The 27,797-nt window shown below is 39.4% G+C and overlaps 1 protein-coding gene across 1 annotated transcript in view; it reads left to right on the top strand.

Moving 5' to 3' along the window:
• Window positions 1–27,797, top strand: part of Mrc1 (mannose receptor C-type 1) — an 89,474-nt gene that overhangs the window by 16,151 nt on the left and 45,526 nt on the right. Inside the window, exons 4-9 of the mRNA XM_048460855.3 lie at window positions 2,752–2,916; window positions 11,886–11,999; window positions 16,086–16,232; window positions 21,076–21,261; window positions 25,136–25,293; window positions 27,017–27,127. Coding sequence (XP_048316812.2) covers window positions 2,752–2,916; window positions 11,886–11,999; window positions 16,086–16,232; window positions 21,076–21,261; window positions 25,136–25,293; window positions 27,017–27,127 — 881 coding nt within the window. The remainder of the gene's footprint in view (window positions 1–2,751; window positions 2,917–11,885; window positions 12,000–16,085; window positions 16,233–21,075; window positions 21,262–25,135; window positions 25,294–27,016; window positions 27,128–27,797) is intronic.

Raw genomic sequence — 27,797 nt, 5'->3', positions numbered from 1 at the left:
TCCCAAACCCCAAATGCTTCAGCTTTATAAAGACGTAGGCTGAAACCAGAACTTAAATGGCATGATAAATGTGTTTGGTGGGAGAGTTTGAGGGTTCCCAAGTTTTGTGTCAGCATGTGCTGGAGCTCCTAGCTGTGAAAATGATACTGCCATGAAGCCCCAACAGGATAGAATTTGATATCAAGGGAATTGGGTAATTTATCCTTCAAAGTCCTTTGAAAATGGAAATTCAAATGTTCCTAGAACTAGTAAGACCACATCAAGTACCAGAACTTGAAATCTGTGGTTCTGTTCTTGTTTAAGAATCTGTAAAAAAGTGTGTGACAGGTCTTAGGTGGGGTTGAGGGGAGGACACAGCTTGGGGGCAGAGCTAGGGCCGAGGATAGAGGAAGAGGTTGAAGTCTTTGCTTTACTTCTGCTTCTCTGAACATCCTTCTTGCAGTCAGGTGCCCCTTCCTAAGTTACATATGTTCAACCTCTGTCACACTTACTGCTGGATTACTGCAGCGTGTTTCCTCACATCCTCCAGGCCTGGTTTTCTGCTGCCCCATAAAGAAAACTAGGCCAGAGAGGAGACTCTAGTGGGGTCCAGAACTGCTGTGGAATTATCTGGGATGCAGTAGCATTGTGTCCTACTAAGCTTTACGCGACCACAAATTCATGCATCAAATTCTTACTATGCTACTATTCTAAGGCAGTGAAACTTAGTAAAATTTCTTAATGTCAAACTATACCATATTTCTGAGAATTTTCCCTGCATGACCTTTTGGCTTTATAATTCCCAAACATCTTGTTAAAAACAAACGAGTTCATACTCTGTATAGCATTTTAATTGCCTCTTCAGCATCTGGTGAGTGTCCATGAAGGTCACAGGCCTTGAGTCCTTAATGGTACCATGCTCTGGTCATCACTGAGGTAGATGTATTTATAACAACACTTGAAGCTCACGGGCTTCAAGTCCATATTGGTACAATTCTCTAGCCTTGATGGAGGTAGATATATTTGTCTCTGTTCTATCAACTTTTAGAAATTTGATTTCCATTTAAGGTTTACAGCTGTCTGATGTTTTGAATGAGAAATCTTTTTGTCTGGAAAAGTTTCATACCTATTTTTCAACCAGTGAAGAGTTGTCTTCACTTAGTAAGAGTGATACTTTCTAAACCCATCCCCATTTTTCTCAGGGATATGTGCTTCATGTTCCCAATCGTAGCATCCTTCCCTTAAGTGGTATTGATAGAAGACTTGTTGGGTGTGTGATGGATAGTGTGTGGAGAACAAATGGGAAGTCAGTAACACAAGAACTTTGATGTCCTTGGGTGTGTGTGGGAATAGAAGTCCCAGTGGATCCAGTACAACATTAGTTTTGTTAATTCTGTGTATTCAAAGCCAGATGATATATTTGTCTTGATATAAAGCATATGAAAAACAAATAACTATAGAAAAGTTGTTTTATTTCCATCTGTGTAAAATTTTAATTTTGTTTTGTGGTTCATTCAAAAAAGAACTTCAGTTTATGTTATTTTATTATTTTATAATAACTTTAAGCCAAGTAGATTTGATCCAGGACAAAGAGGTATTGGGACAAAGAGGTATTGATCACTGACCTAGTGCCACTAAACACATGCTCCCATTGTCCTTTAGGCTGTTTATGATAATGTTTTCCTTCTGTTTAGACGCCCACTTTCACGTATCATGAGGACAGGAAAAGGAAAAGACCCCATTCTCCCAATTGTCCATAGCTTGCAGCTTTGGCTTTTGGGATCAGCTTCCCTGGTTTACTGTGAGACTCTGGGGAGCTGCACAGTCAGCAAACTGGTGTGCTCATCGAGAGATGGGTGGTGTGCTCATCTGTGTTGACCCTTTGGTTCAAAATATAAGAGAAACTTTCTTAAAATGAAGAAAGGAGTTACTTCAGTTCACGTTGGGGTCATTACAGTCTCTTGACTATTTCCAGATAAGGAAATACCCTCCTTTAGTCAACAACATATTCTCCTGGCACAAAACATTTTATTTGCTACCTTCCAAATATCTAATATGTAAAAGGCTATAAATAATATTTATCTATACTATTGGGCTTCCATAAAGTCCACTAAGTTTATAAAAGGTATTTACAATCCTATAATATCAAAGGGCCAATATAAGTGAAAGTGGCCAGTTTTTTTTTTTTTTTAACCGTGGAAAGAAAGCCTGACAATTAGCGTGTCTTATTGTCGGGACCTAGATTGAATGCATCCTGGTGATGAGAAAGTGAAGCTCTGAAAGCCACTTTATTCTCTGCCTGGCAGGTTCGGGCGTTCCCGGCCTGCCTAAAGGAGTCTGTGAACTTTCTTCTTATGCCTTACTTAAAAGACCAAATTAGACAACAGAGACACTTGCCATAAGAAACCATGCGTTATTTTCCTCTCCCTTACCTGGTTCATTCACTGATCCAGAACACTGGGATGGTGTCCTGATTTTTCTTCCGTGTATCTGCTTCATGTCTTCCATCATCCAATCCAAATGTCCCAGCAGGAAAGCAGGGAGACGTTCTGTCTCTTTCTTACCTTAGGCACATGAAACACTCTAGCTGTGGTTAGCTATGAGACATTTACTCTTCATCTCAGGAGTGAGGAAAGTACAGCTGGCTTTAAAGATGAGTAAAAGGCCAGCAACAGGAGATGTAATGATGGGAACTGGATGGGTTGTGAATGTATTGTTTTCTGTAAGCATTTCCCATGCATCACACAGCTAACTGAGTCTCTTCTTTTGCAGTTGAAGGCAGTGAGAGGCTATGGAATAAAGATCCATTGACCGGAATTCTTTACCAAATAAACTCCAAGTCTGCCTTAACCTGGCATCAGGCAAGGGAGAGCTGCAAACAGCAGAATGCCGAACTCTTGAGTGTCACGGAGATTCATGAGCAAACATACCTGACAGGTAATGACAGACTTCAAAATTGTACGTAAAATCAGATTACTTGATTTCCACATCATGTAACTTACGAGTGGCTAATAAAATGAATTATTAATGTCATGAAAATTTTGTCTCTTAGTAGCTGATACAGATCATATAAGAAATCCATGTTCAGAAGACAGCACCAGAGATGACAAATAGCTGTCATATCTAGAGTGTATTTTGTTCTATCAGTTGTGTCTGTCTTTAGAGTTGGTGTTAAGAAGGGTTCTGAAGAGTGAACTGGGCAAAGAGCAAAGGAAGCCGATATCAATGAGTGGTATGGTTTTTGGATCCAGCAGTGCTACCCATGTTTAATCTGAAGCCAAAGGTTTTCTGTTAGCAGCAGAGAGTTCAAGACGATAAAATAAAATGAACAATTAGTAGCAGAGGCAAGTCAATAATTCCTGTGCAAATCTAAGTCCCACTTGATTTGTGCCTGTCCAACTGCCAGATCTATTTTCAGATTTTATTTCTACAATGTATTATTTGACGTTTTAAACATCTACTACAAAGTTGTAAAATTAGTATTTGATTGAGAAAAGAATATATATTTAGTCTGAAACACTCATTCCTGAGGGTTGGAGAGGTAGCTCAGTTGCCAGAAAGCTTGCCCAGGATGTAAGAAGGCCTGGGTTTGATCTCAAGCAATCCCTCCCATCTCCTCACCCACCCAACTTAATTGTTCTCCCTCAAAAGATAAAACAGCAACAAGAGCATAAAATGGTCATGTAGTTATAGTGATTATTTTTCTACCAGTGATAAATTACTCTGACCAAAGGCAACTTAGGGACGATTCATTTTGGCGTACAGTTCCAGAGGGATAGAGTCTGTCATGGCATGGGAGGCATGCCAGCAAGAGCATGAGGCTGACCTAGTAGGCAGGAAACAGAGAGATCACATCTGATCCATGCAAGAGAAGCAGAGAAAGAGAGAACAGTAATTGAGGCCAGTTTATAAAAATCTCAGCGTCCACCCTCAGTGACATACTTCCTTTAGCAATGCTCAACCTTCTAAAGGCTCCACAACCTTCCCAAACAGTGCTACCAACTGGAGACCAAGCATTCTGATAAAAAGACCTTTTGGGGGTACTTTCTAACCATTGCAGTGGTGCACACCTCTGTTTCTTTTTCCTTTTTGGATTTTTTTTGGGTTGATTTTGTGTCCCGCCGCGTTGCTGTTTATCAGCTGTAGAAGTTCCCTAGTAGAGTTTTTGGGGTCACTTATGTATACTATCACATCATCTGCAAATAATGAAAGTTTGACTTCTTCCTTTCCAATTTGAATCCCCTTAATCTCCTTTCATTTTCTTATTGATCTAGCTATAACTTCAAGAACTATGTTGAATAGATATGGAGAGAGTGGACAGCCTTGTCTTGTTCCTGATTTTAGTGGGTTCGCTTTGAGTTTCTCTCCATTTAATTTGATGCTGGGTGTCGGCTTGCAGTATATTGCTTTTATTATGTTTAGATATGTTCCTTGTAACCCTGATTTTTTGAAGACCCTTATTATAAAGGAGTGCTGGATTTTGTTGAATACTTTTTCAACATCTGATGAGATGATTATATGGTTTTTCTTTCAGTTTGTTTATATGGCAGATTACATTGACAGACTTTCGTATGTTGAACCATCCCTGCATCTCTGGGATGAAGCTGACTTGGTCATGGTGGATAATTTTTTGCTGCGTTCTAGGATTCTGTTTGCCAGTATTTTATTGAGTATTTTTGCATCAGAGTTCATGAGTGAGATTGCTCTGTAATACCCTTTCTTAGTTGAGTCTTTGTGTGGTTTGGGTATTACGGTAATTACAGCCTCGTAAAAAGAATATGGCAATGTTCCTTCTGTTTCTATTGTGTGGGAAAATTTCAGGAGCATAGGTATTCGCTCTTCTCTGAAGTTCTGGTAGGATTTGTGCTGAAATCATCCAGCCATGGACTTTTCTTGGTCGGGAGACTTCATGTTCTCACTCAAAAACATAAAATAAATTCAGCACCACAACAAGAGGAAAACAAAAGCAGAAACATAACCTATGGCATCCCGCTTGTGTTGGCCAGTAACTCTTGGGTGTGGGTCCTGGCCTGGACTGAGGACATCAACCTTGGGTGACATATTTAAGTAGCCATACACCCTGGCTTTTTTAAATTTATTTTTTGCTTGTTTTTTTATGCAAGACCTCTCTCTGGGACTTGGAGAACCATGTTTAGGCTAATCTGACTGTCCAGTGAGTCCCTGGAATCTTCATGTCTCTGATTCCCTGCACTGGGGCTGTATGTATGCTCCATCACACTTGGCTTTTTATGTCATTTTTGGTGATCAAACTCAGTTCTTAAAACACAACAAGCGCATTCCTGATGAGGTTATTTTCTCAGCTCTTCTTATTGCCATTTTATAATAGTTAATTGGCTCAAATATCCCATAATTATTTATAAACACTTTAAGGTCCTGTGATTTCCCTCCGCATTTATTCAGGCTATCTATCTTGATAACTTAGAGGTGGCATTCTGCTAGGTCCCAGAGACACCCAAGCTGATCCTGACCTGTCCACATAGGACTTAAAGTCCTACGGGGGAAAACAGATGTAAATGTGAAAACCAGGAAGTGACCAAGCACAGTGAATGGGGAATACAGTGTGGAGGTTATGCTGGTGAGGTGAATTGCTGGAGATGAGGCTCATTATGATAGGAATGCCTCCCATCCAGGGAGCTTCACGGCCGCTTCCAAGGAAAATTTCTCAATTTGCTGACTGATAAATGATGCAAAAAGTTAAGGTAATTTTTTTAAAGAAGTTTACTCTAAAGTTTGAACAATGGAATGGTTAATTGTTAGCAAGAACAGGGCATAGTAGGTCCTTCATTTTTATTTTTTACATTTATGTATTTAGTATGCCTGTGTGTGTGTGTGTCTGTGTGTGTGTAGGTCAATAGATAGCCTGTAGGAGTTGTTCTCTCTTTCTGCCTTGTGGGCTCCAGGGACCAAACTCAGGTTCTTAAGCTTGGTGGCAAGTGCGTTTTCCTGCAGAGCCGTCTCACCAGCCCCAGTGCTGTAGTTCTGTAAAGGGAAGGTAGTTATCTGTCATTCATCACTTTGTTGGGATGGAGGTACTTGGACCATATTCCAGTCTAGGTGAGTAGTAAGCCCAGAATACTGTGTTTTGCTTACATCCCAGGTGATTTGTAGGCATGGATAGCAACTCTCCCTATTAGAGCCCGAGTCCTGGTCTCTGGGTCACATGGGTACACTGCCCTGATGGTCTCCAGGTCACATGAGTACACTGCCTGATGATTTCCAGGTCACATGGTACACTGCCCGATGATGTCTGGGTCACATGGGTACACTGCCCGATGATCTCCAGGTCACATGGGTACACTGCCCAATGTTGTCCGGGTCACATGGGTACACTGCCCTGATGGTCTCCGGGTCACATGGGTACACTGTCCGATGAGCAGCTGCTGTGAGCATGTGAGCAGGGCAGCAGGCCCACCGTGGACACTCAGTCCTGAGCTCCCTTCACATGTTTCTTTGAGCCTTGTTCAACTCCCAGAATTGCAGTCAGCAGATTTCCAGCAGAATCTGGATGTGTGTAGCTTTTCTAGGGAGACCCAGGGCACTTCCTGCCTTTCTGTAAGTCAAAAATATCACAAAGAAAGGTTATCTGGCAGGAAACACGAAATAATCTGGAGCAGAGGAAAGACATTCCTTTTTTCTAGAAGAAAGATATACATGGCATTTGCTATCCATGGGTTTGTACTGAGGACGAATCTCGTAAATAGCGGTGTGGCGGATGGTCGTCTGTGATGTGTTCTCTTTGAGAAATAGACCCTCAAATGGAAAACAACCCATAATAGACATAAAGTATATTCTATGAGGGGAGCTTGGGAAGTAAGCAGGATTTTTTAAAATGCATACTCCGCGGTGATGACTCTGAAGTTGAAGATGTGTGTGGTGGCTAACGGGTGGAGGGAGCAATTGCAAACCTGAAGCCCATGTGTGACTTCATAGGGAGACTGCCATAAACAAACACATTGGTTGTCCTCTTTTTTTAAAAAAAAAAAAAACTTTATTTTTTAAAAATTTATTTATTCTTATTTTATGTGCATTGGTGTCAGATCTTGGTGTTACAGACAGTTTTGAGTTGCCGTGTGGGTGCTGGAAATCTGGAATTGAACCCAGGTCCTCTGGGAGAGCAGTCCTGCTCTTAACCTCTGAACCATCTCTCCAGCTCTCTTTTGGATAGGGGCTATGTACCAGACACGAGAACGATCTTTCTTTCTTTCTTTCTTTCTTTCTGTCTGTCTGTCTGTCTGTCTGTCTGTCTGTCTGTCTGTCTGTCTGTCCGTCCGTCCGTCCGTCCGTCCGTCCGTCCGTCCTTCTTTCTTTTCCTTCCTTCCTTTTTCTTTTTGTTTGTTTTTCGAGATGGAGTTTCTTTGTAGCTTTGGAGTCTGTCGTGGATCTCACTCTGTAGACCAGGCTGGCATCAAACTCACAGAGATCTGCCTGTCTCTACCTCCCAAGTGCATACCACCACCCTCCTGGAATTTATTTCTTAAACCCATAATTAACCTTGCAAATGACTATTGTTATCACACTTTTTAGAGGAGATAGCAGATCATTGGGCTAACATGAGGTAGGTGGCTTCTTGTTGCAAGTGTGTAAAAAGGGCTGAATTGAAGTTCATCTCTGTCTTCCATTTACCCTGCCCGAGTCTCACCCATTAAATGAGCAGGGATCTGGCATGCCCAAAGTGCCAGAGAGAGCCTCAATTCATTCACTAAAATCTCCTTGTGCCAGTAAATGTCTTTCTAACCTGTAATCTGATGTCATACTATCCCCAGGGTTGCATGTTTCCACCCGGATGCTTGTTTGCACATGGACTACGGCCATTCTATCTTCTTCACTTCAACTTCTCCCCAGAGTTAGGGTGCTCCATTTAATCCTCAATTCCTGAACCTGATTCATAACTATGTGTAGTTTGAATGATCATGCACAGAACTGAAAGGAGATGAAGGAAGTAAAATTTGGTTTGTTACCAGGCTTATGTGTGAGAGTGCATGTGTGTGTGTGTGTGCGTGTGTGCGTGTGTGCGTGTGTGCATGTGTGTGTAAACTGATTTCTTATGGTATTGCCTGGAAATAAATGGGATATATATATCCCATTTATATATCCATATATATATATGGAGAGAGAAATTAAAATACTAATGTAATAATGAAAGTCTTTATCATACCTAAGTTCAGAAGAAGACTTCAACATACATTATTATATGATGCATACACCCTTATATGATGCATATACCCCAAATAAAAAAGAATCTTGTGGAACTGATAATTGATGCTTTGGATAGCTAGAATAAAAAGTCTTGGTCTGATCCTTTATAAAATCACACATATGTCTGAATGCTTGGTGCTCATCTGCTTCCAGGCTGCTTCCTTTTTGTATTCCTATGCTGAGGACGGATCCTCACAGATGTCAGACTTTTAAATGACATGTTCAGTAGAGGACTTGAATTTTGTTCCCAAATCACTCTATAGCTAATCTAAACTCAACATGCAGCTGCTAGCAGTCATGGAAATGATAGCCATCACATGGACTTACTAGGTACATAGCTATCTTGTAGGCCTAATTTTAAAAGTATCAATTTGGTTCTCAAGCTCAGAGGCCCCATGGAGTTGACGGAGTATGGGGTACAGGGTATGGGTTATGGGACTGCCAGAGGGTGACTTCCTTAAACAGCCGCCGTCATTTCTCATCGTGATGGACCTGGTGATTTAACTCAAACCTGATACAAAGCACACTCTTGAAAAACCACTTTTATTTTTTCTGTCGAGACAGAATCTTGTTATGTAGTCCTGGTTGGCCTGGCACTTTCTACCCGGTCCCAAACATGCAACGATCCTCCATGTGTAGCTTCAGCCTCTAGAGTGCTAGAATTACAAGCATGTACTATCATGCTCCTAACTCCTTGGTTGGTAATATTTTTAAGCTTCTAGAGCACTTCCGTTTTGTAAGTTATATTTAACACTTTGAAATGCTACTAGTTGGGTCTTGCCTTAAGCCTCTAACTCTTGATTGTTGCTTGGTTCAGCATCCTGAGTGCTGGGGTTATATAAACATGCACAAACATTTTCAACTTGAAATGGTACTTTAATAGAGTGCTTCCCTACATTCCTTTGGAAATGGGGGAGTGATAATTATTCAAGTTAGTATAACCTTATTATTTTAGAATTTGTGAAAATATAACATTCAGCAATAATTATCTTCATATAAAGGATAGTATCAATGCAGTATTGATCGCTTAATTTTTTTTAGCAAGTCTAGAGACATGTTTTCTCTTGCATGAAGGTGAGGCAATGATTTTTAGCTTATTTCTTCACCCTAAAGGGATTATACGTTACTCAAAATAATTTCAGTAATATATAAAAACAATAAAGTAAAAGGAGTTAACGGTGGCAAAGATAAGTATAAAGTTGGCATAATACAAATTCACTATTTTAATGAATATTTGGTACTTATCACATGGTTCTACAACTAAGTGATGCCCTCCCATATTGATGACATAGTTTTCTTAGCAAGTCTTTATAATAATCATTTCATAATTTAGAGTAAAATTCTAGCATTGAAAACCTAGCCAAGAGTTCTTGGTAGGTGTCATGTAACAAGGAACAGGATGCCAAAAACGTTCAGGAGCAAGGTCGTTGACCGGAAACACCTACTTGGCCCAATGTTCTTTGTGTAAGGTACCTTGCTAGTACTTGAAATTATTTACAGGGAAATTTATGTGAACATTTTGGTTTTAGATTTATTATTTTGCTTTCTGTGTATGAGTATTTTGCCTTATGTGTATCACGTGTGTCGAATGCCTGTGGAAGTCAGAAGGAGGCATCAGATCCCCTGGAACTGGAGTTACAGCTGTCATGTGGGTGCTGGGAACTGAACCTTGGGCCTCTGCAAGAACAATAAGTGCTGTTAATCACTGTGCGACCTGTCTAGTTCCTGGAAGTTTAAGGGGATTAAATCCATTGGAAATACTCAATGGAACCCTAGGTTCTGGCTTTGACCCATACTACTGCTCTGTAACCCTCAGCAAGGTGTTTAGTCTGTCCATCTTTGTTTGTCCTGGCTGTTCCATGAAAGGACTGGACTAGATACTTCCCTAAGTACAGTACACTTCAGAAAACCACACTAGCTCTCCAATCCTTTCCTTCTAGAAAGTCTGATAAAGAATAAATGAGGGCTGGAGTGATGATGGCTCAGCAGATAGGATCACCTGCTGCATTTCTAGAGGATAATATGTAGGTTCAATTCTAGAAACCACATAGTGGTTCACAGCCAACTCTTCAGTCCCAGGGGATCCAGCGACTTTCTTCTGGCCTCCCTGGAGACCAGGCATACATGTGTGCACAGATATCACATAGGCCAAGTACCCGAACACATAAAAAAGTAAGTGAATTTGAATTGGTTGTCTTTGAAATTTCTGTATCAGTATTTAATTTCTTTCCATTTTTCTCATATTAGTTCATATTAAAAAGTCATAAGAAGAGCTGGGCATGGTGTCGTATACCTTTCATCCCGGTGCTTGGCAAGTAGGGGCAGGCAGATTCTGTGACGTTGAGATCAGCCTGTCTTCCTAGTGTGCTCATGGGTGCAATGGCTGTGTTGTGTGCAGAAGCCTTCTTCCTGCCGCTCATCTCCCCGTCCTCTGGCTCTTACATTCTTGCTGCCTCCTCTTCTGTGTTGTTTTTTTGGCCTTTGAAACAAATGGGCAAATATGAGGCTCTAAATATTGTAGGTGCTTAACTGCTAGCTCTTACCGCTAAAGGTGAGAAAAATATCCTACAGATACCAATGAGCGTAAACTGGCAAATTTGTTTTCTAACATGTATACAGATTTGAGTGTTTTTAAACCTAAATCAAAGCATATATTTAAAAATTATTTCCCATTAACTGAAACAATTTAGAGGGATTAGAAAATTACTACTTTTGATTTTTTTTAAAAGATACAAGCAGTAAGAGATTGAAATATTTGCGTTAGCTAGTCCATGTGGCTACTTTTGATTTTTTTTTAAAAGATACAAGCAGTAAGAGATTGAAATATTTGCGTTAGCTAGTCCATGTGGCATTTCTAGTTTTATTTCCATATTAGGCTTTAGTAGACTAAACCAGTATAATTATTATTTATTATCTGCCTAACTAAAACACTGCTCATGTTGTCATAAACATTGTTTCTTCAGCTTAATAACCATTTATAAAGTAGCTAAATTGATTATAGACATCATAAAATTCTCAAAATAGGTTCTGAAATACAAAGTTGAGGTGATGAGTTATGACAATGTAGGCCAAAGTTTTTAGTGAAAATTTTTTGTTAAAGAGAAGCTTTGCCTTTTTTTTTATATAAAGCAAATCTTGCTTTTACTCTCAAAGGCTGTAAGAAAGTCGTTATTTCATAAGAGTTAACATAATCATGTCCACACAAGAAGAACTTGTATTAGCCCTAGAGAGTAGCCAGTGATTTTAAGATTAGTGTGGAAACACCAGCCTGGGCCCTATGAGCTTTTCATAATACTCCTGCCTGTCTCTTCTCCTCTCAGTGAAGGTAGTGGCTCTGCTTGTTTTAGATTATTAGAACAACTTTTAGCTTTTTAGCTATTATTACTATTATTATTACTGTTATTAGTTTGTGTGTGTGTGCACGTGTGTGCAAGCAAGTGCACATGGAGGCCAGAGGCATTGGATATTGAATTCTCTGGAACTGAAGTTAAGATGATTGAAATCCACCCAACATTGATGCTGGGAACCTAACTAAGGGTCCTCTGAAAGACTTGTATGTGCTCTTAACCACTGAGCCATTTCTCCAGCACCTTCTCTCACGTTTTTGATTAACATATTTAATTATGGACTTAATTTCATTGTCATTTCTGAATGTCTGATTTGTGTTTGTGTTTGCTTTTTGCGTGTAGGATTGACTAGCTCCTTGAGCTCAGGCCTCTGGATTGGACTCAACAGCCTGAGTTTCAGCAGTGGTTGGCAGTGGAGTGGAGGCAGCCCGTTCCGGTATTTGAACTGGCTACCAGGTAAGGTTAAACCTTAGTTGAATGGGTTCATTTGTTACTAGTTGAATGGGTTCATTGGGTATTTTAAAGACCTTTCTCACCTTACACATATATTTCAAAGACACTTAATGGAACATAGGTCATTTCTCACCATGCTTTGACGTTTGTAAGTTGAATTTGAATATTCTAAAGGTGAAAGTTTATACAGGACCAACTTCCTAGGTCAAAGACTTGTTTCCCAGGATAATTACAACACTCAACGTGAATTTCTGTTTGATGTCTACTCTCTTCAGATAGCTTTGATTTGTTTAGTTCTTACATACAAAAGCATGCTTTATTGTTGGAGGAGACTGAGGCACAAAGCAGTTCTTTATTCATTAATGGTAATAACAGCATACAGAGGGAAATCCCACATCATTTTATAATCATTCTTAAGTAAGGTTAGAGATAATAGAATTGTTACTATTAATATATATTTTGTGTTATATTAACTTTGCCGTTGTCCTTGAAAAGATTACCGAACTGCTATTAAGGTTGATTAAGTGTTTTCAGTTTTTTGTATGGCCATAGTCGTCTCTGAGTTTTGTGACTCTCTTATCCTACCAAAATTTTTAAAATTTAAAAGTGATTTTATATATAAGATACATATTTTTCTAATATCTATAATGCTGTATAAACATCAGTGATCTTACACATTTGAGTACATACTAAGGACAGAACCTAGGGCCTTGTGCACATTAGACAAGCACTAAGTTATGTCCTCAGCCCTCTATAAACTCTTAATTTTGGGACAGTCTGACTGCATTACATAGACTAGTCTCGAATTTACCCCAGAAAGACCTTGAACTTGGGATCTTTATTCCTCAGCCTTCTGAGTATCTGGTATTTCAGTTCTGTGATATGAGGCCTGAATACAAACATATGTTTTCTTCTACTAATATCCACAAATACACATTATGAACATAAGAGAACTGAATATTTTGGGTTGGTGAATTTCTCATATGTTGGGGGTCATGAGATATTTTTAAAATGACATGATCTTAAAGTCTACAGTGATACTATTTTGTGTTGTTTATAATAGAATAGTCTTTAATTAAAAATACTATCTCCGCAACAGATTATAAAATTCTTCACTAGCATAAACATTTATGAGCACTTTTCTTAACAATACACAATTTGATTATAAAAATGAGAGTCAGATACTCCAGCAGCTTTCCAACTATTTGGAAGTTGGAAAACAGAGTGAATGGCTCTCTTCCATGTTGTTGAAACATACAAACTGAAGAACACAAAAGTTGACAATTGATTGTTGACTCTAAGTTGTACACATGAAGTGATTCTTCAAAGAAACAAAGACCAGTTCTGAAACATTTTCATCTGCTGGGTAGTAGCATGTTGTTGTTAGAAGCAAGCGGAGGGGTGTTAAATGTGAACCCAATCCCTCTAACTCCAGCTCACTACCTAGCCTGGCTTATGGTAGAAGAGTGCAGTTAATGATTAGTGATGTCTGCCATGGAGCAGGAAAGGGGAAGAGTCTTGTGTTTATCAGCTTCGCTGTGGATGCTTGAGAGGTGGTGTTTGAAAAGCTGAGGTTTCTCCTTTCCTCCTCCCCTTACCCACTCTTCTCCTCATAACCCTACTCTCAACCTGTCTTTTTTTTTTTCATAGCCCAGGTTATCTCAAACAATTGATCCTTGTGTTTCTGCCTCCTGAGTGTTAGGATCAGCCACAAGTGTGCACCAACATGCCTAAAGTTACAATTCTTTTTTATTCTGAATCACTAAATGCTCTTTTAAGTCATTAGGCTTAAAAATGTTAATCTTTCTGTTTTATATCTTGACTTAACTTTTTTTTGAGACAGGATTTTTCTGTAGCTTTGGAACCTGTCCTGGAACTAGCTCTTGTAGACCAGGCTGGTCTCGAACTCACAGAGATCCGCCTGCTTCTGTCTCCTGAGTGCTGGGATTAAAGGCGTCAGTTACCACTGCCCAGCTTCTTGACTTACTTAAAAAATTGAATAAATATTGTTCTTTTAAAAAGTACTTAAACATGAGAGAGAATTGTAGAGGCGATAGACCTACATGTCAATTTAAATCGAATAGATGTCGGATCTTGGTGACAGAACACTCACTTGGCATACATAAGGCCCTGAGTCTAATTATCAGTGCTTCACAAAATAACATGTATGTGTATATGTACTGATTATGTTTTACTGTGAAATTTTACTCTTAATGTATTCTTTCACTGCCTGATGACCACAGGTCTATTTTGGTCTTTTTTTTTTTAATATATGTATACGAGAAATCATGACTGGCTAATCTACTTGAGCTATCTCCAGCCCCATGACTTGAGTATTGAAATAATAATCTGTCTTAATTTCTTCGGAAAGATGGTGAGATAAATGGCATTGCATTTGGATATAGATGTCCTTTTTTCATAAACTAAAGTATCATTTATCCGCTGCTCTTGTGCTCAAGTGAAGTTGGAGAATCACAGCTCAGCCCAGACGCTGTAGACAATGCCAGTTATTTATTAGGGGACTATGGCTCATTCTCTTGTTAGTGGCTCAAGTACTGCACAGCATCAGGCCATTTTCTCTCTTACTCAATTGTGTACAAAGAGTTCAGTACCCAACCCCTTGTAACCTCACATCTCATTGACAGAATTTGAGGGTTAACTTAGGTGAAGACATTGTACAAAAGGAAAAGTGTTTTCTTGTTCCTGGGAAACAAATTCAGCACTAAATCACCTTCTTCAACAATACGAGAATTTCTTGAAATTAAATTAGAAACATTGTGGAACAATTTAAATTGTTTATGTATAAATTGCCCAATCAACTGTTTCAATGAAAGTCTTTCTAATCTATATTTGCATTTCAATAAAGAATATTTTATGTCAATGATGAAGAAATATAAATTCAACTATATGATAGCCTTGGGATCAGTAAAGACCACTAACTATAATCTCAAGGTTTAATAGATGAATATATAGTGTGATTTACTAATAAACACATCAGTTAATAGTAGTATTTATTAAATGTGCAATTGTCTCCTGGAATTTTTTTCGTAGTACTAACACCAACTCTGTGAGCTTTACTACCCTGTTATCTTTGTCATGTTATCAACAGCTTTTTAAAAAAATTCTTTATACTTATTGCTAATAGTATTTTCCTTTATATAGTATTTATACAACCTGCAAAATGTTTCTGCTAAAGACTTCCAAGTTCAGGTGACATGATTTTCTTCTTGGGTGACTGAAATTTAGGTGCATGATAAGCAGTTATCAAAGGTCACAAAATTAAGGTACTGACTGACTGTGTGTAGCTCATTTGCCACACTTAAGGAATGAGATGAAACTAGTTATGGAACACCAGGGTTAAAATGATACAAGAGAATATAAGGTTGGATGCATGTATCCATTGAAGTAGATAAATGTTCTATCAGAAGATGTAGGGATGAATGCATGAATCCATTGCAGTAAATAAATTGCACATCGGAGGATGTAGAGGTGGATGCATGTATCTATTGCAGTAGATGTCAACCCAGTCTGGTTCTTTAAGTGGCTTCCTGTATGAAATAGATGGGGAGAGAGCTCCAAAGATTTACATTATTGAGTTCAACTAAATGCATCTTAGTTCTGGGAGTGTAGAGCATTGGCTTCCAGATCTCTTTACCATTGTGTTTGTCCCTCGCATTGTCTGTTCACTTTGGAGTCTGACTGGGGAAGGTTAACAGAGGTCATCTGGAGCAGCATACGTTCTTCTCATTCGGTCCTCTGTGACACATGATATCATCCGTCATCACAGCTGTTTAAAGTTTAAGGTCTAATGCTGTCTATTGTTGAGGTTGGTTATTTCAAAGCAGGCTACTGGGTAATCAACATCTTAAGCCTTGAAATAAGCCAGCAACAAGAAACCAAATAGATACCCACCTTGCCTTTTGCTCTGCACTCAGTAAATACTCGTTTGTGAATGTGTAGCAAAAGACAGGATGGGGATCCATTAAATCCCAAGGATGACGGCTTAATGCGCGGTGGCTGGGGAGGTGGAAGCCATCTACTTAATGAGAACTCCAGTAGTCCCACTTTAACGTTGTCATTTGCTTGAAGGAAGTCCATCATCAGAACCAGGAAAGAGCTGCGTGTCACTAAACCCTGGAAAAAATGCGAAGTGGGAGAATCTGGAATGTGTGCAGAAACTGGGCTACATTTGTAAAAAGGGCAACAATACTTTGAATCCATTTATTATTCCCTCAGGTAAGTGGATCTCTTTGATCAGAATGTATATAATAATAGAACTTGAAGATAAATGAAACTGTAACTCAATTAAAATCGCATGAAATAATCCTAGAGAGTTTGTTGGTGTTCACAGGTAAATATGATGTGTTTAAAAGTCCTTTTCTTTGGTTGGTGCGACCATCTGCTAATGTTTTCTGAACATAAAGAAGTGTTTGAACATTGTGTAAACCTTTTGATATATATAAGAATTTTTGTCTCTCCATCCCTGTAAACTAGGGATTCTTTTTCCATGTTCTAGAAGAGGAAAGATAAATCAATAAGCTATATACCTCCTGTATACCTGACAAAATTTGAATTAAAGCTAGGAAATAAATATCTGGAAGAAATGACTTTATTCTGGACACACAGATAAAGTTGGGTTAAATGTAGCCTCTTACTTTGAAATCTTTACACAATGGGATAAATGACTCCAAAATAAAGCACTCACTGAGCATTGTATACAGGCTAGGCTCCAGTTAAACAGTAAATAATGAGTGGTTTTATAATTCTGTAGAAAAATTCATCTGCTAAGGCAGTAGTGGCTTATCCTTTCAAAGTATTGAAAGACAGCTTTTATTTCATCACTACAGCTATTTGGAAGGATGACTCAGCTTTACATGGGTTTATTTATTTATTCTGCTTGGGAGACTTGATGGTCCATGTGGTACTTTGAATATGAATGGCCTTTATAGGCTCAAAGTTTTGAATACTCAGTCCCTACAGTTGGTGGAACCCTTTGGGAAGAATTAGGAGATAAGGCCTTGTTTTGGAGGAGGTATCACTGGGGGTTGGCTTTGATATTTTAATAAACTGGAGCCATTCCCAGGGTCTCCTTATTTTTTTTTAAGACAGGATTTCTCTGTATAACAGTTCTGGATGTCCTGGAACATTCAGACTGGTCTCGAACTCACAGAGTTCCACTTGCCTCAGCTACCTGATTGTTGGGATTAAAGGCATGTGCCATGACTGGCTGATTGTTTATCTTTGCCTTACGGTTGTGTCTCAAGATGTGAGCTCTCAACTCCTGTCCCAGTCCCATGACCCCTACATGTGTCATGGACTCTAATCCTCTGAAATAATAAGTCCTAAATAAATGCTGTTATTTTATAAGTTGCTTTGGTCATGGTATCTTATGACAGCAAAATATTAAACCTATTTTTTGAATTTTTGGCATATTTGTAAATATGATTGACATGGTCAGAAATCCAAAAGCACCAAATGATCAGCAATGACATCCCCCTGCCACCTTTCATTTCTACCACCCCAGGCTATTTTCTAGAAGATCACAGTTTCTGAGTATGTTTATCCATAGTTGGTTCTTCTGTGGTTTATAGGCAAATGCATTTATAGTGACTTTTTTCTATTTTGTACAAATTGTAACATGCGTTTTTACATAGTCCTCATCATAAGGTTTTGTCAGCCAAGCGTTTGCTCTTCATCCCGCTTTGTATGCTGATTCTCCATACATTTTGTGTGCAGGGGAAACTGGATAATGGGCGTTGCATGGAAAGATTGGTCCCTGTTAGTAGATTTCATATGTTTACTTTGTGTGCATGTGTGTATGCGCGAGGTTAGAGTATAACTCCCATCATTCCTTCCACCTTTTCTTTTGTGTGTGTGTGTGTGTGTGTGTGTGTGTGTGAAAAGAGGTCTCTAATTGGCCCAGAACTCATCAAGTGGGCTAGGCTGGCTGGCTAGTGAGCCCCAGGGATCCTTCCATCTCTACCTCCCCAGTACTGGGATTACAAGCACGTACTTTTAATTTCAGCATGCATTTTGAAACTCAGGCTTGAGAGCTTGTGCTTAGAGGACAGCACTTTCCCAGCTGAGCAACCCTCCAGCCTTGATTGTTAATTTCCTTCTAATATTTTGTGACGTCAAATAACCTTATATACACTAATGCACATGCCATTTTACAGAGATGGTATTCCTAGAAGTAGGATCTGAGAGTAGGCGTGTTTACAGTTTTAGCAGATAGAGACACAGACAAGCTCACTGATGAATATGGTGGTAGATTCTGGTTTATAACATCTGACAGATATGGGTGGAGGCCCCAGTTTATGATCTCGGTTCCCCTTGACAGACTTTCTAGAGAGACTGTGGCCAAACCTGTGGATACTTCAGTTGTGCTTGCAGCTTGTCTCTTCTACTGCTATTGCAGAAGGGATGGCTAAATCTTTCTTGGAAGAGTTCGTACAGTTCTCCTTCAGAGACTTGCAGTCGCCACTTTGGGGAAGTAGAGAAAAGTTATTTTTAAGTTTCCCTGGAATGGAAGGCAGAATTCTTTAATTTGGCTTTCTTGCTTAATCCGTCAGTTTTAAGTTCCTCCTTTGTAAAATATGAATGTTGGTCACTCTTCTCCCTGCAAAATCTCATTCATATCATTACACCTGCGTTATTAAAGTCCCTGCTTCACTTGCTCAGCTACACTAACACTGGCCTTTCCATCTTCATGCTATGAGGATTATTTTACTGCATACATAAACCCCTGTAAGCAGAGATTTAAATCTGCAGCATTTTCCAGGTGTGATGACACACACCTGTAATCCCAGCACCTGTAATCCCAGCACCCAGGAGGCAGAAGCAGGTGGGTCTCCGAGTTCAAGGACAGCCTCCACAACTATGTTTTAAAATGCTTTTCAGGCTCCTCTGTTCAGTTTTCGAAACTTTCAGCGTTGACTGCCATTATTTTTAGTTTCCCAGACAGAAAAATTAAGACATCCCACCAGGGGGCTCCAAAGCTGCACTAAGTTTTCTATTTCTTAACTTTTTGGCAACCCCTGAAAGTATCCAGGATTGAAATTATACTAAGGGATGACAGTTTTTAAATAGGAATTTTTGTTTTGCAGTAGTCCAGCTTAAGGCATTGCAAATTAGAATTTCTCACATTTTGCCCATGCACCCAACGGCTTCAGTCTCTGCTCTTAAGGAGAAATGGGACTCATTCATTCATAGTATGACACAAGAGCCAGCGATGGAGTGTCCACCTGGCATATCAGCAGCTGAGAGGCTGAAGCAGGGGGGAAAATGGGTTCAAGGCCATCCCGAGTTACTGCAGGAGACCCTGTTTCATCCCCTTCACCCCAACCCAAATGAGAGGATGACAAAGAAGCGGACCGGTACTAGGCATTGTGTGAGCAGTACATTTGAGGTCACTTAATAGCTAACTTGAATATATAAACCAATCCAACGTCAAGATTATGTCAAATGGTATCTGGAAAGCTACAGAAGGAAGCTGCTGTATGTCAAGTATAATATCATTATCTTTTCCAACCATCACTCATTGCACTCACTGTGTGCCAGGACCCATGCCAGGTTCAAGACATCCTCAGAAGAAGAGGGTGTCTCTCCCTTCAGTCCTCTGCACGATAGCGCCCCCCATTGCTCCTTACTATTAAAGTTTTTGTAACATGTGATCAAGGTTTTGACCACATTTGACCACAGCTTTCCATAGCAACAATGAGGATGTTTAACACTGGTTTACGTAAATAATAATGGTTCTGTGTGGCTTGTCTTCTGTAAGTGTGGTGTCCCTATTCTTTCCTAGTTTAGAAAACAGTGAGGATAGCTAACTTAGTATTAATAGTACTATTATGATTTCTGTTTAAAAAAGAGAAACCTAACAAAACCTATGTGGCTACTTTGATTCATATGCTATGACTTGCTTAAAACACCCTTGTGGCAAATTCAGGTTTTGCCCCCAAAGTGTCTGAACCTAAATTGCTTTCATGGCCACCGTCATGGGTGGTGTCTTTCGGGAGTGAATAACTGACATTGGGTCAGCACAGAGCACAGGTGGCAGGCTCAGGGTATGGTGACTTCATAGGTTCCTTGGTGACTCTCATGTCCACACCCTTCCTACTCTCTACTTCAGCGCCTCCTCCTACCAGCTTTAGGACGGTGGCTCTTTCTCTAATGAATGGCAGTCAGTTTCCTTAGTATCCATGGGAACAAGAAGTATTGCAGTTTTTTAGAGGCTAGAACAGTCTTCAGGCTTCCCACTGTTAAATAGTAGATCACAGATGTGCATTCAGGTTGGATAGTGATAAGGACAGATAAAAAGAGACAATCTGTTGTGTGGTCTTGTTGTAAACACAGATTTTAAAAATAGAGGAAATAGAGTTCTCATTTGTCTTTGCTTTATTTATTTATTTAGGTCCTGACGTTTGAACCTAGGACCTCACACGTGCAGTAACATTGTGCTGATTTCGGCACCCCTGGGCTTCATTTTATTTTTATGTATTTTTAATACAATACTTTTACTGATTATTTGAAAATTTCATACGGTGTTTGTAGCCTATTCACCTTTGCTTCCCATTCCTCCCAGGTCTATCCTCGTTTCCTTGTGCCTTCCCTCACAAAAGGAAAAAAAATACATCAAGTCCAATTTGTGTTGTCCACATACTTACTGGAACATGGTCAAACTCGCAGTGGCCAGCCCCTTAAAGATAACTGAGTCTTGTCCTGCACCCCCTCCCCCACCAGGAGCCATCAACCGTGAAGTGCCACACCTTAGCATCCTTAGCACAGTTAGGTTCTCTTCAGTGACTGAATGGTCTAAGGCACCAGACTTCAGTTTAGAGTAAAAGATGTCTTTTCCCCCCCAAATCATCCCTTTTAAAGCAAAATAGAATATTCCTTTCCCATATATCTTTTGTGAATGTGTATGCTATAAAATGAAGAATGTTATCTTTATGTTTACAGTTGTGACTATTACATAGACATAAAATAGAATATCTTACATCTAGGGTAGCTGAAACTATTGTTTCAAATTTAAATAAACTTCTTTCATATGCTTTCTAAACTTCTTTTTCCCGTATAGCAAGTGATGTCCCTACTGGCTGCCCTAGTCAGTGGTGGCCGTATGCCGGTCACTGCTACAAGATCCACAGGGAGGAGAAGAAGATCCAGAGATACGCCTTGCAAGCTTGCCGGAAGGAAGGCGGTGACCTGGCAAGTATCCACAGCATTGAGGAGTTTGACTTCATCTTTTCCCAGCTAGGATATGGTGAGAAACTTCCCTTGACCCTAAGCCCATTGCGGCTCTCTTCTTGCCACCCGTCTCTCGAAATGTAATCATAAATATTCAGGTTAATTCGTTTAAATAGATAGTTGATTGACAGTATAAATTTAAGTAGATGGTATTTCTGCCAACAAAGGTTATATAGTAATTTAAATAAGTGTCTCTATTATTAAGAAATTTAACATTTTCTCATTATGGGTAGTTTTCAATATTATTTCCCCACATGTCTGTATTTGGGGATGTCTGTGTTTAGCCTGGTCACAGCATAAAATTTGGAACTGTGTGTGCGTGAGCTTTTGTTAGGTCAATATTATAGCTCACAAGAGATGTCCATAAATGAACCATCTCACACTTGGGATTTTCTTTTCTTTACTGGGGTGTCTGTCACACAGAGTAAGAAGTGGGTAACTATGAAAGGTGCTGTCCTCAACCTTTGAGAGAAATTTACATCTCAATTTTAGGCCAATAGTTACGGCTCTATAGAGAATGTACAAAACCAGAAATAAGACACAAGATGAGCCAAATGACATGGGGTCGCGTCTGAAGAAAAGCAGGCCGAGAGACAGAAGGACAGGCCCTCCGCAGGACCTGCTGATTAAATGATGGTTATTTTCATCTTCAACTGATGGAGGCTGCCGAGCAGCTGCAGCTCTTCCTAATTCCCACCCAGCAAAAACAAGAGGGAATGGACGATGGTGATGGAGGGCCTCGCTTCCTGACGCTCATTGCCTGAAAAGTTATCAGGGTGCAGGGAAAGAAAAAGCATTTAACAAATACACGAGACAAAAAGAAAGGAGGAGAAGAAAAATGTGTCAAAAACACTATCATTCCTAGAAACAGGATCCAGTGGAAATATTTGCCTCTGAGAACCTGACTGAGTGTGGTCCTGAGGCTCCTTCTCTTCTTTCTCCTCCTCCTCCTTCTCCTTCTTCTTCGTTTATTTATTTTGTCCTATTCTGGTTTGTTTGTTTGTTTGTTTTCGTTTTTTATTATTCTTTAAATGCCTGGTTGTTTCCTAAAAATAAATGAATAAAGCCAGGGTGTGGTGGCCCTCCTGTAACCCTGATGGTGGGTGGATGCAGACATATCAATCCCTGATAATCACTGAGCAGTCAGCCTGGTCTACTCAGCGCGTTAGTTGATGGAGCCCGAGGAAGGACACCTGAGTTTGTCTCCTACTCCTGCATTCATGAGCGTGCACACTTGCATGCGCATATACCCCCCCCCACATACACACAAATAACCCTTGCAACCTGTAAACAATGTCTTAATTATTCTGTGCTCACGTAGCCTGGATTAAGTGATGGAATTGTAATCACAATGAGAGTATCTAAGTAACAGTCACTTAATCTTATCATGACCTATTGGGAAGCTTGCAAATGCACCAATGTCAGAAGCAGGTTAGTTGAGACGCAAAGGACTGCCAGTCCTATTCTGTATGGCTTGGCAAAGCTACAGCAGAACCATGTATTTTTATTGCCATAATTATTTCAGGAAGCTGAATGACCAAGGCTTCATCTCAAATCAGCCTGAGGACAAAGGAATGAGTTAGAGAGCTTTTCATTGAAAAGGGGAGTTATGGGGAGCAGAGAGATGGCTCAGATGTTAAGAGCAGTTGTTATCTTTCAGAGGACCTGGATTCATTTCACAGAACCCAGAGAGCAGTTAACAACCATTTGTAATTCCAGTTCCTGAGGACCGGATGCCTTTTTCTGCCCTTAGTGGGGATTGCATGCACCTGGTATACAGACATACATGCAGACAAAACACTCATTCACATAAAATAAAAAAAATAAATGCATCAAAAAAGAAGTTACTAAAAATAAAGTATTTAAACTATATCATTTATGATATTTCAGTACAGTATTTCCTTATTTAACAGAACAAAATAGTCTTGGTAAAAGTTAAGTTATGGAAAATTGAGATTATTGTTTATAAATAAAAGCTTTTCAAAACTTCTTTTTAGTTAGTTGATATAGAATCTCTTATTAGTCATATTAGTTATTAGTCATAGAAATGAAATCAGTAGATTATCTGGAGCCTGGCCATGAAGGGTATAAATACCAGTTCATGCAATTTTTTAACTGATTTATGAAAATTGATTTAACAACTTGAAACATATGCCCGTGTGTGTGTGTGTGTGTATTTGTAGAACGTTAGTAGAATTGAAAACAATCTAACAGGAAACAGTTTAGTATGAAAAATGTGTGTGGGAATGCCAGAAAATTGCCCAACTCTTTGTAAACTAATAAATTAAAACAAATACACATAGAGCAGTCTTACATATAACGGTGCAGCTTTACATGGTCCTCACCCTAGTTCTTGAGGGCATTGAAATCTTTCTGAAGCCTGCGTTTGCTGCTCAGAAGCTCCTGATCTGCCAACTCAAGTGAAAGGAAGAAGGGCCCATCCTGGCACCGTCCCCCATGCTTCAGGATGCTGGAAACATCTGTTACATCTGGCAGAAGTCCACTTGAAGACTTCTCCAAAAGTTGATTGACAGCTTTTAGGAGGAACAAAATCAGCCACTCAGGGAAATCCTTGTAGGATGTTTTCTTCACTTTCTACCAAACATCATCTTTATAATATAACTTTGAAGTCCTTGTCTTTTACCATTCAAAGATTGGAACCAGAGACTATAATGCCATTTGCAGTTAAGCAAATTAAACAGCTATTGAATTGTGTAGCATCTAATTTTTGAATTTGGAAATGTTATTTTGCCTGAGCTCTTCAATCATTTGTTTCATTATTGTTGTAACATTTCTATCTTAGGCGTGTGGCTGATCATAGAGATAATAATGCCCTCCAGAGAACCTCGAGATAAAGGGATCATACTTTAGGTCTTTGCTTTGTTGTGAGTTTAGTCTGAACTTTTTAGTTTTGCAATATTGTACAGTGTATTACAGTGTTTTATGATGAAAATTATCAAATGTTTTTATTTATATAAATCAGTGTCAAATATCAGTTGGCAGCCTATCTCTTTAGCATTTTACTTTATGTGTACGTGTGTTTTTCCTGCATGTATGTATGTGCACCACTTGTATCCACAGAGACCAGAAAAGTTTACCAGATCCCCTGGAACTGGGGTGATAGTTGGTTATGAGCTACTGTGTGTGTGTGTGTGTGTTCAGAACTGAACCAGGGTTCTCTGCAAGAGCTACAAGTGCTATTAACCACTGAGCCATCCCTCCAGTCCTCTAGAGGGATGCTGGGAACTGAATCCTCTGGAAGATCAACCAGTACTCTTAACCAGAGTCATCTCTCCTTCCCTATCTCCTTAGTTTAAATTTCTATCACCGTCCGGATAATTTTTACTTGAAATTCAGTGATTAAACTTTTACTGAGGTACTTATAATGTTATTAATAGTAACATCCAATAAATCAGGAGTGATGTAAAATTTGTTCCAAAGTATTCACAAGATTTAGTATAGCCAAGTAAGCGATAGTCAAGTTTAGTGATATATATGAGATATATATCAAATATATCCACACATGATACTGTATATACATCATATGCATCATGATATATGATACTGCAGTCCCAGAATGTAAGTTATTTGTAACAATAATCGAGCTTTGGTTGGGGTTCCTCATTTAATTTTTACAACTTCCATAAATTACATTACTGTAACTAAAAGTAAGTCACATTTGCAATGGAAAGAAAATGTTGAGAAACCTAAAATGGACACCATAATATGTAGTTCATATCTATCTATTGCATGCAGAAGATTAGCTACTCTGATAGTTCTGTGAGATCAAGGGAGCATCTCTGAGTGGACAAGCCTAGTGCCCTCTTCTCTGATACCCTGCTTACTTTTGGCAAGTGATAAACTACTTAAGTGTTCTTCTTCCCGTGTAGACCCCCAGGATGAGTTGTGGATTGGTTTAAACGACATCAAGATTCAAATGTACTTTGAGTGGAGTGATGGGACCCCAGTGACATTTACCAAATGGCTTCGTGGAGAGCCAAGCCATGAGAACAACAGACAGGAGGACTGCGTGGTGATGAAGGGCAAGGTGAGGTGCTCTGCCGACGCCTGACGATGGTGCCGGGAGCCTCTTTTCTCTGCGTTATTATCTGTCGAGATCGATTCTGTGGTTGATAGACATTTAAGTTGTGCAGTTCAGATTTGGTTTCTTTAGTGTCACACAATTGTCTAGCAAAGTCAAGACCATAAAATAAATGTTATAAAACAGTGGTTTTTAACATATGGGTGGCGACTCCTTTGGGAGTCAAATGACTTTCAGAGGGGCCACTAAGACCATCAGAAAACACAAATGTTTACATTACAATTCATAACAGTAGTACCATTACAGCTATGAAGTAGCAGTGAAGATAATTTAATGGTTGGGAATCACCATAGCAAGAGTAACTATGTTGAAAGGTCCCAGCATTCTCAAGAAGGTTGAGAAGCACTGTGCTAAAAGGTAGCATTAACTAATGACTAATATTGTCTTTCTGCTAGATTCTGAACTGTATACATATATGTGCACATGCTGTGTATGTGTATTTAGTACTATTTAGAACATGGTATATATGTACACACACACATATATGCATATTATTTTATCCAGTAATTCAGAGCTTTGTTTACACCTTCAAATGGTTGCTTTGAGTAGAAAATGTAGACCTAGTTGTTTCTATTTTGAGACACATTTGATTTTTCAGATTGCATACAGGCCTTGGCCTTGTTTTAAATGATTCATTCCATGTTTTAAATGTGATTGCAGTAATCATTGAGTATTTTGTTGTTGTTGTTAATAGACGATCGGTATAAACCTTGCTGTTTAACTTCCTCATTTGCATAGGGGATAATAATCGTATGCGTGTCACAAGTGGAAATGAAGATTTAAAAAGTTTGTGCATATATTATACACAATTCCTGGCTCAGATGTGTTGCTAATAAATACTACCTTCTATTTTTATTATTTACAAATTATTATACTTATTTGAACTCTGGAGAGCAGAGTAGATGTGATCCGCTCACAGTGGACAGGAGAAGCCACAGAGTAACACTGTAGAGTTAGAGAATGATGGTGGGTAGGAGAGAACCCTGAGGCTCAGTAAGCAGCAATGCTGTTGTCTTAAGAGTAGAACAACATCTGCAGCTTAGAAACCTTACTCTGGCTGTTGGCCTGGAAACTGGATTGTAGTGAATTAGAGATGCGTAATTATAAAAATCCTCAAATTAAAAGAAAGAGAAGGCAATCTTAACTTGATGTGTCTGTCTGTGGAAGTAGAGATGGTAGAATCTTAAGCAAGGTAGAAGACTGAAACTTGGGTCTCCAAGGACCCTCATCAACCAGGGAGGAGGAAGGAAGAATGCAATGATTTCAGGTTTGCTTTTAAGTTTGGTTTGTTGGGGCAAGATGTTTCTTGGATGGGTTACATGTGTCTGGCTAACTTTAACAAGACTGAGGGGAAGGCTATTATATACAAGCCATCAGTGAGCATCGTGTTTGAAGGACCTGGAAGTAGTTCAGATTTTTCTTCAGCTCCTTCCACAGAGTGGACTTGAATGTTCAAGATGAAGAATTATATTAGAATTACAATCTCTTCACACCTGTGTCGTTAGAACCAAATATAATGCTTACATTTAAGATGTGAGTTTATCATTTGTTTGCGGCTGCTAGCTTCCCCTAGCTAGCACACAGATGGCCCTGGATTCAGCACCAGAAAGAATCAAATGTAACAAGGTCCCTAAACAGATAACTGTTTATTTTTCTTCTTGCTCTGTAGGATGGATACTGGGCAGACAGAGCCTGTGAACAGCCACTTGGTTACATCTGTAAGATGGCATCACAAGCCCATGCTCCAGCCCCAGAGGAGACCGAAAGAGGCTGCCGGAAAGTGAGTACTGACCATACACAGTGACTTAAGGTTGCCATTTGATACAGTGGGCTTTATTTTGTAGGGCAGACAGTGCTTACTCACCATCAAAGACCAACGTTTCAACTGTAAATAATCAATATCTTTCCGTGTCGGATAACCTGTCCTTCTTGAAGTTTTCTTGGGCACTCTCTGGGAGGAGCAGTCTTCGGCTCCATTGAGAATGTTGTACGAACTGGAAAGGGAACAGGGAATATAACAAAGCACAAAAGAGCCTGGGGTGTTTGATGAAATGAAGACAGGCTGCAAGAGAAGTTGTTCTGCAGGAATGGGTAGTCTGTGATCCTATGCGCAGTTCAGAGCATTGCAAGTGAATCATTGTGAATGCTGACATGCTGATAGCAAGCTATCCTTGGCTACTTTCCTATATAGTGTTTTGGATGAACTATCTTCCAAGGAGGAAGTTTTTCTGGACATCAATACAGTATGAGGCACGTTGCCTAGCCTCCAGCTTGTGTTGAGTAACTTGGTTAAATAAATCACACGAACCCATCGTATATGTGTCTCATCTGCATGTGCATGCATGGGCACACATACACACACACAGACACACACACAGGATGATAGACAGAGAGACAGAGACAGAGAGAGTTATAGGAGACTGAAATAAATGATTTCTAAAATCATGAAG

This window comes from Myodes glareolus, chromosome 14 (assembly GCF_982192425.1).
Source record: "Myodes glareolus chromosome 14, mMyoGla1.1, whole genome shotgun sequence".
Lineage (NCBI taxonomy): Eukaryota > Metazoa > Chordata > Mammalia > Rodentia > Cricetidae > Myodes > Myodes glareolus.
This window is presented reverse-complemented; position numbering and strand designations above follow the sequence as displayed.